Below are 17,830 nucleotides of genomic sequence, written 5' to 3' on the forward strand. Positions count from 1 at the left end.
ACACACACACACACACACACACACACACACACACACACACACACACAGAAAATTGGGGTGGGAGAAGAATCCGAAAATCTACCCCATCAAATGAGAGCTGCTAAAGAAAAGTAAATGTTTTTAGGTTTCTTTCAAAGTGAAGCATTTGTTACATTTGCAACCACTTCATAGGTTTTAGGTCACAGAGTTTGTATTTCAAATAATTTAGAAAGGGCTAGCCAATGGACATAGTGCTTAGTGCTTGGTCAGACATCAAAGACACCAAGGCCATTCCTGGTCACCTTGACTTTTGTCCTGCCACTGGACTTCGATGACACAAGAAAAGAGAGATTGACAACTTTGTGCAGCTCTGCCTCACTTAAATCCAATTCATGCACGAGTCAAGACATCGTCCCGTGATGTCACTGGTCCTCTTTGAAAACGAAGAATGAACAACAAATTCAAATAATGACATTTATGTGATGATTCAAAATTTGCAGAGCACTTAATATACATTTTCTCGTTTGTCTCACAGGGACTGTGTGAAATTAGCACTTCAAATATCATGATCTCTATTTTATCAACATGGAAACTAAGACTCAGAGAAGTTAAGTAACTTGCTAATGGCAGCACAGCTAATAAGGGACAAAGGAAGAATTTGAACCCATGTCTGCCTAACTGCAATTTCAGTGATCTAGTTATGGCTCCATGATCCTGCAGTTTAAGTAGTCACCACCAGATGAATGGTAATCACTGGAGTTATGACTGCACGAACCAAAGTTAAGGGTCAATTCAATTTAAAAATAATTTTAAAGCACCTACTATGTACTAGATTCTAGGGATACAAAATTGAACATAGATCCTGATCTCAAACCATACATATCCTCTGCAAATATAGAAATTAACATAACTAGTATAAATATTTAATCACTAATTTTAATATAACTAGAACTAGATTTAAACAAATACAGATACAAGGTATTGTTAAATGCCTTCCTAACTCCTTAACATCAAATGTTACTTATCACTACTAATATAACCCTGACTTAATTTTCCTTTAAAGAGGATTCACCCACCTGACCTTTCCTTCTCAGTTTCCTTTGTTGGATCATTATGGACCCTGTCCTCTTCTCTCTATGGTGATTTGAACAGATCCCATGGGTATAGTATCATCTCCATGTATATGGATCCCAGATCTACAAATCCAACTCTCATCTCTCTGAGCTCCAATTTTTGCATCACCAGCTGCCTGCTGTACGTCAGAAACACATTAAGTTCAAAGATGAACTCATAATTTTCTATCTGAAGCCTGCCCTTCTTCTAACTTTCCTGTTTCTGTCAAGGGTGCTTTATCCTTCCTGACTGTCTAGACTTGTAATCTTGGAGTCCTCCTCAACTCCTGTCTCTGCCTCCATGCCCAAACAAATGGCTAGCTCTCATTGATGTTCTTCACAGCATCTCTTGTATCCATCCCTTTCTTTCCACTCACATAACCAACACTTTTCTAGTTCAAGCCTATAGCACTTCTCACCTAGACAACTGCAATAGCTTCCAAATTAGTCTCCTTGACTCCAGTCTCTCCCCTCTCCAATCCATCCTCCATTCAGCTGCCAATTTGATATTCCTAAAGCCCAGGTCTGACCATGTTATTCATCTATTTGAAAAGCTTTCAATAGTTCCCTGTCTTCTTTAGGACACGATACAAATGCCTTTGTCTGGAATGTAAAGCAATTCAAAATCTGGTTCCAACCTATATTTCTATATTGACACTTTTCTTCAAGCACTCATACCTGGAATGCTCTTTCTCCTTACATTTGCCTCTTGGAATCCCTAGGTCCCTTCAAGGAACAACTGAGGTGCACCCTCCTAAAGGAGGTCTTTTCTGACTCACCTAATTATTACTATGCTCCCTCCTTCATTTTACTTGATAAATATTTTGCATTTACTTTTGTTCTTGTTGTTGTCATTTTTCAGTTGTGTTTGATTCTCCATGACTCCACTTGGGATTTTCCTGGCAAAGATACTGGAGTGGTTTGTCATTTCCTTCTCCAGCTCATTTTACAGATGAGGTACTGAGGCAAACAGGGTTAAGGGACTTGCCTAGGGTCAAACAGTAATAAGTGTCTGAGGCCAGATTTGAACTCAGGAAGATGAGTCCTCCTGACTCCAGGGCTGGCTCTCTATCCACTGCACCACCTAGCCATCCCCATATTTTCTTATCTTTGTACATATAGCTTCTCTTCCCCTCTCCCCATTATAATATAAGCTCCTTGAAGGTAGAGACTGTATCTCTAACACCTAGCGTGGTGCCCGGAAGGCAGCAGGCACTTAGTAAATGCATCGAGAATTGACATGACCTATCATTTTCTCTCAGCAATTGTGTCTTAGACGTAAAAAAGTCCCAGGTCACACATAGTTCTAGTTGCCCATGTCAGTTTACTCTAACCTGTTCACCCCTAGCTGCCAAAGACATGAAAGTAAGGTGATGCGTCTTAAAGCTTTTAACGACTTTCTTAGAATTGTTCAGAGAGATGGTGTTAATATGCATCCTTAACAGTCCTCACCTAGGCACATCTAACAGAACTTCTGACCTAGACGTGCTAACACAGTTCATGTTGTTTAGCTTTTGGCACACTCATTCTGTCTGACTCTCCAGTTCCTTTCTCTCTCTACATCTGTTTCCCCTGTGGCAAGTGGTAAACATTCATCCATCCAACAAACATTTATTAAACACTTTTAAACATTTATTAAGAACAAAGAGAAAAGGGAGATCAACGGCAGTAATCAACATGTCTGCTGTCCCTGTTACTGCCCTTTTCTAATCAAGCATCTTCCTGGCAGTTAGTTTGACTAACACATGCTGCTCTTTACCCTTCCCCCCTTTCTTCCTGCTGAATACTAACTCTCTATTGAAAAAGGCTGCATTTTTGCCCTTTGTGTTAAACTAAACCAGGAGTTTAATATCAGGTTTTGCCTGGCTATTATTTTGGTTCAGCAATAGAAAGGGGGAAAATGCTGCGCTCAGAGCCCAGATGAAGTCCAGATGAAGCAACTGGGCACAGGAATCTAAAAGTTGTTCAAGGTGAGATATCCTGAAGGCAAGGCTATCATCAGAAGCTCTCAGGCCCCAGAACTTTGGTCCCCTGATACCTAGCCCAGCACTTTTCCAAACACTCTCTTTTGTTCTTTATAGCAATTCTCTATTTGTTATATGTTGCAGCCTATTCTTCAACATCGTCCACTTATTGATACTCATTTTTAATTCTTTCAAGACTTCCTTGTTCCCTGACTCACACCCATACCACAGTTTTTGAACATATTTCTTCCTATTTTAAGTAATTTTTTCCAAGGGCCATGAAGGCTAATGAAGCAGGCAGGTGGAGCACTTAGAGTTTGGTTGGGCATTGAAGACATCAAGGCTACCCACTGCATCCTGGGCTCCAGTCCTCTTGACTTTGGTCTTGCCACCAGACTTCAATGACTCAGGAAGAGAGAGTAAGACTGACTTTGCACAACTCTGCCTCACTTAAATCCAATTCACTCACAAGTCATCATCTATGATGTTACTGATCCTCTTCAAAAAATGAAGGACAAACTACTTCAGGTTTTATTCATCCAGGCTAGGCCCAAATTTTTAATTGATTATTCATTTTTAAGATTTTTTGAAAACAATTTTTGAGTTCCAAATTCTCTCCCTCCCTCCCATTCCACCCCTACCCATTGAAAAGGCAAGAAATATGATATAAATTATAAATGTGAAATCTTATAAAACATATTTCCATATTAGCCATGTTGCAAAAAAAATAAAAAGCAAGAAAAATAAGAAAATTTAAAAATTATACTTGAATGTGCACTCAGCATTCCATCAGTTCTCTCTCCGGAGGTGGATCAATGCCCAAATTCTAAGTGAATTGGCCCATGAGATCCTATTAGTTGCTGAGGTCCTAGCCAAGTGCATCTGGACAATACTAGACTACTTAGTTATTTCTTTAGGTTTCATATCCTGGCCCACAAGGACACATGGAGACAAATAGTTCTGACCTCTGCTCCTGCTCTTTTCACACTCTAAGGGCCCTTATTCACAAATAAAAAGGATATATCCACCATATTAGCCATCTGGAACAACAGCAAGGTTGTCTTTCCAAAATTTCATAGATAAAATGGTTAACAAATTATTCTCAAAAGGACAGACAGCCTGGTATCTCCTTCTTTATGAAAATATATTGAGACACCCCACTCTCTTCCCTTTCTGCATCAATGCTCAGGATTTGGAAGGTGGCGATCGTTTATGTGCCATGGCATGCCTCTTGGCAATGTTGGAGAATGCTTTAGCAGATTGGATTGGCCACCAGCATTCTGTTGAGTTGTTTTGTTTTGTTTTGTTTTTTGCTTTCAGATAAAACATTGGTAGGGTTTTTTGGCTTAGTTACCTGATTTCCTGAACACTCTTTGTTTTAATAGTATCTACTCAGCATAATAACTTGTCATTTCTATATTCTGTTTACTTTGCATGGACTCTTATAGGGGAAGCGTACTGGAATCCAAATCAAACAATGTCTCTGATTTCGGAGAATTATGATTAGGCTAGTGCTTTGCTACAGGATGGAAAAACATGCTTCCCTCCCTTCACCCTGCCCTCTACTACAGATTAAAGAAAAGTAAAATGGGATAAAGAAACTAGAAAGGTTAGAGAAACCTAGGACTGCTGCATCCATCATACAGTATCTTCCTAATGAGAATCCAGTTTTGTGTGCAAAACATCAGGCACACCCATACTAAAATATAAAGACCAGACCAAAACATATCCACATTCAGACCCACATTCAAATACTTTTTGGATTACTAATCATGTTGAATTTCATATTATTCATTAAAATAAGTAATGGAAAATTGGCATTCTCAGTGCATAAGGAAGGCATGTACTTAGTCTCTTGCCACTGGTCTTTGAAATATAAACTCCAACAACAGGAAAGCATCTTAACCTCTCCTGGGGCATCTTTTCCAGGAGACCTGTTAGTACCATTACCCTCTTTTTCCTTCAAAAGAAGGGTGTTCTTTCTTCCTGGCAAACTCAGACAGGAAGTAGAGTATAATTTTAGGTAGAGTCAGTGCATTGGACCTTTATTCATTCATATTGAGCATAGTGCTTGGTTATACAAAAAAGTGAGTGCCTAGTTTATAGGTTATAGTGCCAAAAGATCTTAGAATTGGAAGGGACAGTGGGGGTCAACTTGTCTAAAACCTCTTTATTTTAACAGATGAGGAAATAGGCGCAGAAAAGCAAAGTGATTTGTGCAAAGTCACAGAATGTGGCAGACAGAACTAAAGCCCAGAAGCTCAAGTCTTTTCCTTCTTTCCTTTTCTTTCTACCTTTCTTTTGGATGTTTTCAGTGCTGTCTTGAAGGGAAAGAGAAAAGAAAATTAAAATAGAGTCCTTTGTTCCTTGTCAGCTGCTCTGGCAAAAAAAAAAAAAAGTTTGGTGGCTAAAGTTAAGTCTAATGGTAAAATGAGCTTTTTGATGAACATAATCTTTCTTCCCCCTGGGACTATAAAAAAGAATTATTTTCTCCATGCCTGATATAGGGAGAGTAGGAGTATTTAAGACTGAGAAAACATTAGTCACCCTAGAAGAGGAGAGGTGTTCTTATGATGCCAGACTTTAAGGGAAGAGAAGAGGGGAGAGAGAATGATTGTGTGTGTGTGTCTGTCTCCTTTAGGACTTTGAGGGTGCTGTGAAATGGATGGTTTATATTGGCAGTGAGCCCCACTCAGTACCATCCCCACTGTGAAACTCATCCCTGAGCCCAGATATTTGTTGCATTAATGTTGGCAGGGCTAACCTCCCTCTTTTTGCCAGCAATGTTCCTGAAACAGATTTAAATTGAAAAATTGGTTCTGTGCCGACATCATTTTGACTCCAACAGAAAAAAGCACATTTCCAGGCTCCTGTTTCCATTCTGCCGGTGACTGACATCAACACCCAGCCTCACGCATGAAGTTTTGAAGCTCAGAGAGATGTATTAAATATTCACTTTGGCACAGGCAAGGGCATAGAGCAAGTCATTAGGAAGAGAGGGTCTATGGTCTAGTATGATCCTGGTTCCACCCTTCTGACAGTCTTTATAGTGATGATGCCTAACATTTAATAGCACATCGCAGCGAACAAAGAAATTTCACAGGCGCCATTTTGTTTGATCCTTACTACAATTCTGTGATGGCAGGGAAGCTTTCCTTTTCCTTGATGAGAAAATAGAAGCTAAAACGTGAAGTGATTTATTCAAAGTCAGTAAACAGCTGAGCACCCACTACAACACAGGTTTCCTCAGTCTCTGTTCCCTTCACTTACTATTCTACCACACTGCTGCCATGGTCTGGGCATTTTAGAGGATCATCCCATGAGAGGTAGAGTCCTTTACTATTTAGTAACATGCCTGGTAACCCTGTACTCTCTATTAGCACCCACTACTTTGAGCCTAATAATTGCTGTAGGATATTTTCCTTAGCAATCCTACCAAAAATAGCAGAACTACTCCCTGCCTACAGAATCAATTAATCAGTCAATAAGCATTCATTGTTATGTTCCAGGCCCTATACTTGAGCATTGGGTATACAAATAAAAATCAAAACCAGTCTCTGCCCTCAAAGAACTTACATTCAAATGGAGGAAACAATGTGCATAAAAATATTCATGTGCTAAATTTATACTGAACAGCTGGAAAACAGTGCTGGAAACGTTTTCCCCATCACTTTCCTAAGTCATAACAACCAAGAAAACAATTGATCAAACCCTACAAGCCATGGTTTGTACCATTTGCCCACTTTCGAGATGTAAATGTTCATGATGAACATTGACCAGGCAATTTGACCTTGATCCAGAACACTCCTGATAGAGGAGCAATACTGTAGCATCTAGAAGGAGAGGAGGGAGCATGCAGGGGACGATGGGAGGAGCCTGGAACAGTAAAAGGCCTGCTGCACTGCTGAATCTTGAAGATACCAAATGTAAACTCCTTAAAATCTTTTCCAGTCCAGTTCTATCTCCCTCTACAGTTCTCCTACAGATGCCTTCAGTTCTAGATAGCTTGGCTTAGTTCCTGTCTCTGGAAGAAAGCACTGCTCAGTTTTGATTTCCAGCCCTAGGTAACACCCAGTATGCAGATCTCCACCATCACTAGAATTTAGCAACTTGTATGGAATTTATAAATTTAGAGACTTGCTTGGGACCCTGAAAGTTGGGTGACTTTGACAAGGTCATGCAGTCAGTATGTATCAGAGGAAATTCTTGAACCCAGATTTTCCTGACACAAAGGCCACCACTTTATCTACTCTGACATCTTTGCATGTTCATCGGTAGTGATAATAACAGTAATAGCTCACAGTTCATATAATACTCTAGAGTTTACAAAGTGCCTTCCTCACAGTAACCCTGAGGGGTGGTGACTACCCTAGGAGCTCCTATATTGAATTTGTCTGTACCTTGAATATCGGCATTTTTATGTCTCCCAAAATACCATACCGGGTTTTGCTCACACTAAATAAATACTTAATGAATGAATGAGTATCTTTCTCTGTAGAATGACTTATACCCTATAGGTATTTTAGCCTTGTTAAAACTCCATGTTGAAATTCCATTTTGGCTTTGAGGTTAAGAGCAATAATTCCAGATTGGTGGTTAAATTACCACATTACCAAACCAAAACAAAAAACAACACTAATTGCATACAGAGCATCTGGCATGTGAAAGAGGCCTGAATGTCACAATTATTGATTAAAACTCAAAAATCAATGAATTTCATTAGCTTAAGCATAAATAGTGATTAGGACTTAGAGGGCAAGGGAGAGGCAGAAGCAAGTAGGCCTACAGGGTGAGACATTTCCAAAAGAAAAGAACTTACTCTGACATCATCAAAGAACAGGAAATAATGAAAACTGGGCTAGTACAGGGAAACCCAAGACCAGAAAGCAAAACCTCTGAGTAGGGAGAGAACTAGAATCCAGCATGCACTGGTTTGTACTTGATTCTCTCTGGTACAGAAAGGAAAAGATCCTAGCTCCCAAATACTGGATGAATTCCAATACAAAATACCTAGTCAGACAAACACTGGTAGGATAGGAGACATTTTATGAATTATATTAACCACAATAAATCAATATTTAGAGCTAGTCAGTAGAAAACAAATGAAAACTACTGAATGAATTTCACTAAGAAAAGGTTAGGTTTTGTTAGCCATTAATAGTCAACCAATGTGCCTATGTTAAGTGCCTATTATGAGCCAGGCATTATGCTAGATACCAGGGATAGTAAGGTTCAAAACAAAACAGTCCCTGCCCTCCAGCAGCTTATATTCTGTCAGGATACAGTGGTGCCAATAAAAAGAGACAAACTAGCATAGCCACACTGGGACAGAATACCAAGGATGTTGAGCCCTTGAGACTTCTTTCTCTACCAAAGAGGGAAAGCACAATAGGTAATTCTCTTCTTAAAAGAAAGCTTTGTATGGTTTGAGCCAAATCTATGTACATTTGAAAGAAGAGAATGAATTCCTAGAAAGACCCAAGAAGCTAGAGAAAATGGGGAGGGAGGAAGGGAGAGGGAGTGACTGTAGGACTGATATCCCAGAGGATCTCAAAGGATTTTATTATTTATTTTATGTTTTCCCTCTAAATTTAAAAAGTATGAACAGAAAGTTTTATATTTGTTTCAAAAGAAAAACCACACTTCAGTTTTCACTGGTTTACTTTTCATTGATTTACTTTCCTCTCTTGCTCAGTCAAACTCAATTAAAAAAAAAAAGTTCCCTGTCCTCTGTGGTAATCTCACCTGCGTAATCAGGTATAAAACATTCACTTTTACACTGACCTCATTCTTTACTTTTGTACAGGCTAGAAGGAAGGAAGGTAGCCTTTCCAAAACCCAACCCCTATTCTTTTTGTACCATATTTGTATCAGCTGGAGTTGTATAAAAAGTTTTTTGTTTTGTTTTCCAATGTAGCATCATAGATTAGGTCACCTAGTCCAACCCATACCTGAGGAGAAACACTTGCATAACACCCTTGACAAATGGTCATCCAGTCTCCATTAGAAGATTTTTTTTTTTGTTTTGCCTTTTGGTGAGGCAATCGGGGTTAAGTGACTTGCCCAGGGTCACACAGCTAGTAAGTGTCACGTGACTGAGGCCAGATTTGTACTTAGGTCCTCCTGACTCCAAGGCCAGAGCTCTATCTACTTCGCCATCTAGCTGCCCTTAGAAAATTAGAGCAGAACCAACTACCTCACAAGGCAGGCAATTCCACTTTTAGGCAGAAACTCTTCTTCAAATCAAACAGAAATATCCTCTCAGCAGTTTCTACCCATTGCTCCTATTTCTGCTCCCTGGGGCCAACCAAAATAAATTGAATTAGCTCTAATCAGGCATTATGCTAGATACCTTCCACAAGACAGCTCTTCAGACCCTACAGGTGGTTATCACATCCCCAGTCAAGTCTTTTCTCTAAGCTAAAACAGCTAGGTGGCACAGTAGATATGGCTCCAGCCTGGAGTTCAAGAAGTCTATCTTCCTGAGTCCAAATCTGGCCTCAGACACCTACTAGCTGTGTGACCTTGGCAAATCACTTAGCTCTATTTGCCTTCGTTTCCTCACCTGTAAAATGAGCTGGAGAAGGAAATGGCAAACCATGTCAGTATCTTTGCCAAGAAAACCCCAAATGGGCTCACCAAGAGTCAGATACAACAAAACATCCCCAGTTCCTTCATTTGGGTCTCCTCAATTATCCTGGTCACTGACCTCTAGAAATATTCCACTTTGTAACCACTTTGTACTCCAAAGGCAGAGCACAGCAAAGATGTTAATGTAGCCTAAGATGTTTTGGTTGCTAAATCACATTTTTTTACTGATATTGACTTGCGGTCCATTAAAACCTCCATGTGTTTTCCACATGAACTACATCTCTGTCATCTTGTGCTGTGCAAATGATTTTCCTGATTCAATATGCCAGAATTTGCATTTATTTCTTAAATGGAATTTTATTTAAAAATGTTTAATTGTCTTATTAGGTTTGGCCCATCATTCTACCTTATCAGGATCCTGATTCATCTGATATATTAACTCTCCTAATTTAATGCCTCCTGTGCATTTGATTGGCATGTCACCTCTTTCATCACTCAAGTCATTTGATAAAAATGTTGAATGGAACAGGGCCAAAGACAGAACCACGTGACATTCCATTAGAGATCTCTCTCAGGTTTACATTTACCTATTAATCACTATGTGTTGTATATGGTAATTCAACCAGCTCCATATATACCTGTCAACTAACCCACATTTTTTTGTCTCTTTCACAAGAATGTCAGAAGAGACTTTATCAGATGCCTTGCTAGAATCCAGGTATACTATGTAGTTGGCATTCCTTTGATCTACAAGCTATCTTAAAAAGAAATATGACCTTTTAAAATTTAATTTTTATCATGAACTTTAAGAAAAACAACAAACATAAATATTTAAATATACAAAGAACAAAAAAAGAGAGGATTGTATATGAAATTTAACTTTTCTTACAGTTTTTAAGTATAATTAAACTTAACCTACTAGTACCTAAATTGTCCTGCTTGTCTGTGCCCCCTTCTGAATGTCCTTCCATTCTTTTCTATGTATTTTTTGTACCATTGATGTGCTTTCCTTTGTACTCTTTTTTTAAGCACCATTATTACTATCTACTCACTTCCCTCCATGATTCTCTCCCACTCTCCAAAAGAAACTCCCTCTCCCCATGACAAATAAGCATAGACAAGTGAAACAAATTCAAACATTGATCATGTTTGAAAATGCGTATCACCCACACCTCTCTACCAAGGTGGAGTGGCAGGGCAGGGAGCATGCCTCATTGTTAGGGCATGACATGTTAGGATGCATCTGTACTGACTCATATGATCGCTGCTTCCCTCTCTAAATGCTCACAAAGCGTCCCTTTAATACCATACTTCAGAATTTTGCCGGGATTCAAAGTCAAATTCACTGATCTACAGTTTAAATAAAGCATCTTCTTTCCTTAATTGAAAATATTAACATTTGCCAATCTCTGGTTTTTTAGACCCTCTCCCATTCGTTGCGATTGATCAAAGAGCAGTGACAAACACATCCTAATGCTCTTTCAGTCCTCAGGGTGCAAGTTCCTCTGTGCCTGGTGACTTGAAGTTATCAGGAAATCTAGGTGATTTCTTACCATTCTCATCTGGGATCCCAATTTGGGGTGCCAAGTCCCTGTTAACCATTTTTGTCCAAGCCTTCTCAGTCCCCAGATCATCTTCACTGGTAGAAAATACAGAAGCATAACAAGAGCCAAATAGTTTTGCCTTCTGTTTGTCATCCATCCCATTCACCTTAAGCAGTCTTATTCCTTCTTTGATCTCTTTCATCCCAAACTAACTTTAAAAATGACCCTTTTGTATTTATTATATACAGTGTTCCAGTAAGGATGTGGCCTTGACAACCATTATAATTAAACAGCCTAAGTTATGAAATTGCTACAATTTTTATAGGGCATATTTAAAACTATAATTAATGGCTCACCATAAAATGAAAGAAGTCAAAGGCTAGTGGAACCGTTGGGATAAGAATTAGACCTAATAGCAAAAGCACACTTAATTTTAGATATTTTGCTTATTTGTAAAGACAGGTGAGATTCACATCATGGAGGTTTTATTTTTAGGTTTTTCTTTTGGCTTTATCACCTGGCAAATACATTTTTCCTTTGTAGTCTTCTGTATCATCAGTGACACCCAGTGGTCTTATTATAGTGGATTACTGGAAAGAGAACTAGACCTAGGGTCAGGATTACTATAGCTCCAATTACCTTTGTGACTATGAGGTAATTCTATGCCCCAATTTCCCCAGCTGTACAATGAAGAAATTCAATTATATGAATATATGAAAGAACTTTTCTGCTCTAAAATTCTCTAATTCTCCAAAGTCCCATTATTTCAGAGTCTTAAAAGTAATAGCATAATTTATTGGTTGTTCAGGCAGTCTTATCTGACTCTTCATGACCTCATGGACCATAGCATGCCAGGCCTTAATACTGTCCATGCAATTTCCTTGGCAAAGATACTGAAGTGGTTTGCCACTAAGGAAATGGCAGTGGATCATCTTTTGTCAGAACTCTCCACTATAACTTGTCCATCCTGGGTAACCCTGCATGGTGTAGTTTGTACTTTCTGAGCTATGCAAGCCCCTCTGCTATGACAAAGCAGTGATCCAGGTGGGGCAGCATAATTTGGAGGACCCAGAGAGATTTTGGAAACTATCAAGTGCTATGCAAAAGTAGGACATTATAATGAACAGTATAATGGCAAGAGAGCTAGGTTTGAAGAAGACCTGGGTTCAAATCCCAGGTATGCTTGTGTCCTTGGGAATCTCATGACACCTTTAACATACCATTTCTTTATAAATATATTAAAATCTTTTTCCAGGAAGCAAAGTCAAGCGTACTAATTTATAATCTCAGTAACCCGGGAATGTTCTTCCCATTTTTGAAAATCCTGACCACATCTGTCCTCTTCCAGTTGACAATAGTACAACAATCGTACCTACAAGTTTTCTGGTATCCTTGTGTTAATATAACATGGAAACATAGACATATGTCTCCTAAACATACAGGGAACATTAGTATAGGATTAATATCTTAACTATCAGTGGGTACAGGACTTTGGTGCAGTGGATAGAGCACCAGGTCTGGAGTCAGGAAGACCTAAGTTCAAATCTGGCCTCAGACAATAACTAGCTAGGTGACCCTAGGCAAGTCACTTAACCCTGTTTGCCTCAGTTTCCTCATCTGTAAAATGAGCTGGAGAAGGAAATGGCAAACCATCCCAGTGTCTTTGCCAAGAAAACCCCAAATGGGGTCAGAAAGAGTCAGAAACAACTAAAAGAACTGAACAAAAACAAAATATTGAACAAAGGCAATAAATCAGCAATATGCATTAATTGTCCCAGACTTCATTTTTTTTTTTTTTTACTGGCGGCCTTGATATGAAGCATACCCTCCTGAAAGAAAAGCCTGGAACAGATCAGAGATAAACAGTACATTCTAATTAGCTAAGGAAATACATCTCTGAAGAAACATTTGGCCCTGTGGCCTATACTCAGGAAGCTTCTTGCTGGGGTTAACTGAGACAAAGGAGACTGGAGAGAGGAAAGGACGGGAAGTACTTACATATGTTTGTGGGCAGCATCTATCAGTATATAACATTTCTGTGGGCACCCACAGACTTGAACTAGACCCAGAGGTATTCATAGGCTGGCAAATTAAACTACACCAAATATTTATATCATGAAGTATCCAATTTGCTCTGTGTCTCCCAGGACCAAAGTTATAGGAATGAGTGTTTAACAAGAGCTAATAGCTTCTTCATTCTGGTCTTTGTCAACCAATCCACTCTTCTCCATTTAATACCATGAAGTAGCTAAGTGACACAGTGGAGTGAGTGCTAGACCTGGAGTCAGGAGGACCTGAGTTCAAATCTTACCTCAGACAAGTGTCTGATCTCTATAACCCTGAGCAAGTTAGTTTCCTCATCTGTAAAATGGGGATAGTAATAGCACCTATCCCACAGGGTTGTTGTGAAGCTCAAATAAGATAACATATACACTGATTTTTTTTGTAACTCTTAAAGCTAGCTACTACTACTATGACCCTAACAAAATTGTTTTTCATCTTAAATTATGAAAATCATTCCCTTTTTGCACTTTCCCTCCCTTCCTTTCTCTCTTCTTCCTTCTCTTATAGTCACAAAAAAAAAAGGCACTAGGAATAAATGTCTATAGCAGGGGTTTTTAACTTGTGTAATAAACCTCCTTGGCAGTCTGGTGAAGCCAATGAACTCCTCAGAATAACAATTTTTGAGGAGTTTTTTGTTTGTTTTTTAGGCAATTGGGATTAAGTGACTTGCCCATGGTCACACAGCTAGTAAGTGTCAAGTGTCTGAGGCCAGATTTGAACTCAGGTCCTCCTGACTCCAGGGCTGGAGCTCTGTCCACTGTGCCACCTAACTGCCCCTAGAATAACAGTTTTAATGCCAAAAAATAAAATACATAGACTTAGAAAGGAAACAGGTAAGTTTAAACCTGGTCTTTGTCCTCAAGGACCTTACAGTCTAGAATGGAGATGACACCAACACAAATTTGTATAATTTCACGTTACCTGATAAGAGCATTAACAATTTACCAAACAAACAAACAACAACAACGACAAACCCAACCCTACAACTCTAGTAGTTGTGCCTCATAAAATTACCACTTAACCTTATTTGCTTTTCCATTTTTCTCTCAGGAAACTCTGTTGGGGAAACTCCCAAAGCTGGGAGTTTCTTGTGGGTAAAAATAATTTCCACTCAGGGCCAAGAGCTGATCCTTTCTCCAGTATCTCTATATCAACAACCAAGCATTTATTAATTGCATAGTAGCAGCCTATGTGAATCACAGCATGGCAGAGTAGATGGAGAACCAGCTTCAGAGTCTAGATGTCCTGGGTTCAAGTTCTGCCTCAGATAATCTGGGTAGTACTGGGCAAATGGCTTAACCCTCTGTGCCCCCAAACAACTCTAGAAGACTGTAAAATGTAAGGCAGTTGCTAGTCTGCTTTGGTAGATGGGGCTTCCTCATCAGGTCCCTGAAGACCAAATAGATATTGTATACAAGGAAATGCTAGGGGCAGCTAGGTGGAGCAGTAGATAGAGCACCAGCCCTGGAGTCAGGAGGACCTGAGTTCAAATTCGATCTCAGACACTTGACACTTACTAGCTGTGTGATCCTGAGTAAGTCACTTGACCCTAATTGCCTTAATAAAAAAAAAATGCTATATGCGGTGGATACAAAAGTAAAAATGAATCAGTTCCCGACCTTAAGGAGTTTATAGTGTGCAGATAAATCACAAGGCAATTTGAAGAGAGAAGAAACATTAATGAGGGAGGGAGGAGTCATAAAAACTTTTCAATTCTCCCTGCTTACTGCCCCTATTAATATACTTAAATTGTAACCTATAAATAGATCTTTTCTATTTGTCAGATTTCTCTTTTATTGCAGATTCCTAGAGGACCAGAGACCTTGTTTGTGTAGTCTTCTTTCAAATAGTAGATTTACAAATGCTTTCTGATTGCTTATTCAGTGGCTCAGATCATTAGAATTGAACTGAGTTTTGGAATTGAACCTCCTTATTGAGCTGCCTTTTGGGAAAGTTCACAGGGAAATACATTGATCCCTATTGGAAGATCAGAGCTTATTATGTAATTATAAGGGCTATTTCTATCCAGCATTACTTGGGTCAGTTAGCACACTAGATGGAAACATGTTGCAGACAAGGCCAAGGTCTAGGGTCTGATTCCCCAGTATTACCTTCATCTTGACTAACAAAACCCTTCTTATTCATGGCAAAGGTCTGTATCCCTTCCTCACTTTTCCCCTAGCCATCTTTCAGGTCAGCATCATCCCTCATAAGAAATAGAGAGGATGGGACTGGGTAAGAGGCTGTGGGTAGTTCAGTACAACATTGAATTGCAGAATTTCGGCTTTAAAAGGGATCTCAGCAGCAGGCTACCCTAATTAATGCCCCAAAGGAACTCCTACTATTACACACCCAACAAATGATCAACCAGATTTTGCTTGAAGACCTCCAGTGAAAAAGAACCCCATCACGCCTGTGGGCAGCCTATGCCACTTTGGGGCAGCTGCAATTGTTCGGAAGTTTTTTGGGACATCAGGCCTAAATTGTTCCTAATTCAGCCTTCCAGGGATAAACAGAATCAGACTTGATTCTTCATGGTAGCTCCACAAACTACTTGAAGAAAGTGGTCAGATTTTCCCCTGACCTTTTCAGGGTTAAATGTCCCCAGGTCCCTCCTAACAAGGCCTGTTGGGTCAGTCACAACACCTTCATTTTTCAATGGTAGCATTACTTTTGTTGCATGGTAATACATTCTGTTGTGGTCCCAGAAAATACGTCTGTTCCTTTTTTTGTTTGGTTTTGAGGTTTATAGTAATTGCAGCATGAGCTAACAGTGACTTCTTTCCTCCTTGTGTTTTTGTTTCCCAGTTTTGGATACTGCTGGGCAAGAGGAATTCAGTGCAATGAGGGAACAATACATGAGGACGGGAGATGGCTTTCTCATCGTCTTCTCTGTCACAGATAAAGCCAGCTTTGAGCATGTAGACCGGTTTCACCAGCTCATCCTCAGAGTCAAAGACAGGTGAGTCATGACCATGGGTTATTGGTGGGGATAGGGAGGGAACAAGTATTTGTTAACTAATCTATTGGGCTAGATTGAAGGGATGAAACAACCCAAGGGCTCCACTGGGATCCTCTCAATATTAGGAGAAATGGAAGAAGGCCCTATGGGGAAGCTGGGTGAGGCAGTGGATAGAGTGCTGGACCTAGAAACAGGAAGACTCATCTTTGTGAATTCAAATCTGGCCTCAGACACTTACTAGCTTGTGTGACCCTGGGCAAGTCACTTAATCCTGCTTGCCTCAGTTTCCTTATCTATAAAATGTTCAGGAGAAGGAAATGGCAAATCACTCCAGTATCTTTGCCAAGAAAACCCCAAATGGGGTCTGGGAGAGTCAGACACAACTGAGAAACAAGTGAACAACAAAATTGCCCCTAGCTCTTTGGGTAGAGCCCTTGTGGCCAACTTAGAGGAGGGCATGGATATGATTTGCACAGTATGGGCAGGTATGGATGGATTGCAATCTATACTGTTGGATAGAATATCCAAATTACAGATCCATCTGACTATGTGGGAAGAACAAAGGAAGGAAATATGCATTTGTTAAGCATTTACTATATGCCAGGCACTGTGCTAAGAATCTTACAATTATTATCTCATTTGATCATCACAACAACCCTGGGAAGTAGGTGCTATTATCATCCACATTTTACAGTTGTGGAAACTGAGGCACACAGAGATTAATTAGGGTCCAGAGATCACATATCTGAGGTCACATATCTGAACAAATATCTGAAATTGGATTTGAACTTAGTCTTCCTGACTCCAAGCTCAGTGTTATAGCCACTGCCCCACCTCGTTGTCTCCAAAGTAGATACAGCATTAAGGACATCAGTCCTTTAGCATTGGGAGACAAGAATACATTCTCCTAGGCTCTCAAATGGATCCCTGGGGATGAAGAGACTTAGATTTTCTTTTGCCAGAGCTCAGTGTAGCCAGTATCAAATTGAAACTGAAAGCATTTGTTATTGAGGGAAGTAAATATTGTCTAAGTGTATTTTGCTCTATGTTGAAGAAGTAAGGAAATTAAAGTGGCTTCATAGTACTGAGGATAAAGCCTGGTAGACTTTTAGGTATGGAAGAAGTCACGTATTATCAAATATACTATCAAATATGGCCAACATGTTGATTTGTTTTCCCATCTATACTTCTCTGTTTCAAGAAAAGTTGTGCTCATTGAGGTATGAGTGGGGTAGATCTAATTCATTTTTTAATATAGTTTTGCCTTCTCCTACCCAATAAAGTTATTAAAAAGCCCACTAAAAAGAAAAAAGCAATTCAGTAAACCCAATCAATACATCAGCTCTATCTGAAAGTATATGCAATGTTCCACACTCTCACTTCTACAGTGAGGGAAGGAAGATACATTTTCTCAATTCTGCTCTGGGACCAGGTTTGTCATTATAATGGCACAGTATTCAGTTTCATCAATAAAATGCTTTTTAAAAAGAAGCAGCAGAAATGAGATTAAATTATTTTCTGCTATGGTAATTATTTTTCTTCTTAAAAAAAAAGTTTTATTGATGACTTTTGTTCTCATTTCATAGCAATTTCTGCATATACCTTCCCCCCCCC

The 17,830-nt window shown here is 39.4% G+C and overlaps 1 protein-coding gene across 1 annotated transcript in view; it reads left to right on the forward strand.

Annotated features, from left to right (window-relative positions):
• The window catches only part of MRAS (muscle RAS oncogene homolog), a 100,002-nt gene that overhangs the window by 70,521 nt on the left and 11,651 nt on the right, over positions 1-17,830 (forward strand). Inside the window, exon 4 of the mRNA XM_027845127.1 lies at positions 16,063-16,216. Coding sequence (XP_027700928.1) covers positions 16,063-16,216 — 154 coding nt within the window. The remainder of the gene's footprint in view (positions 1-16,062; positions 16,217-17,830) is intronic.

The sequence above is a fragment of the Vombatus ursinus genome, unplaced genomic scaffold, assembly GCF_900497805.2.
Source record: "Vombatus ursinus unplaced genomic scaffold, bare-nosed wombat genome assembly UNPS02014959.1, whole genome shotgun sequence".
Classification (NCBI taxonomy): Eukaryota; Metazoa; Chordata; class Mammalia; order Diprotodontia; family Vombatidae; genus Vombatus; species Vombatus ursinus.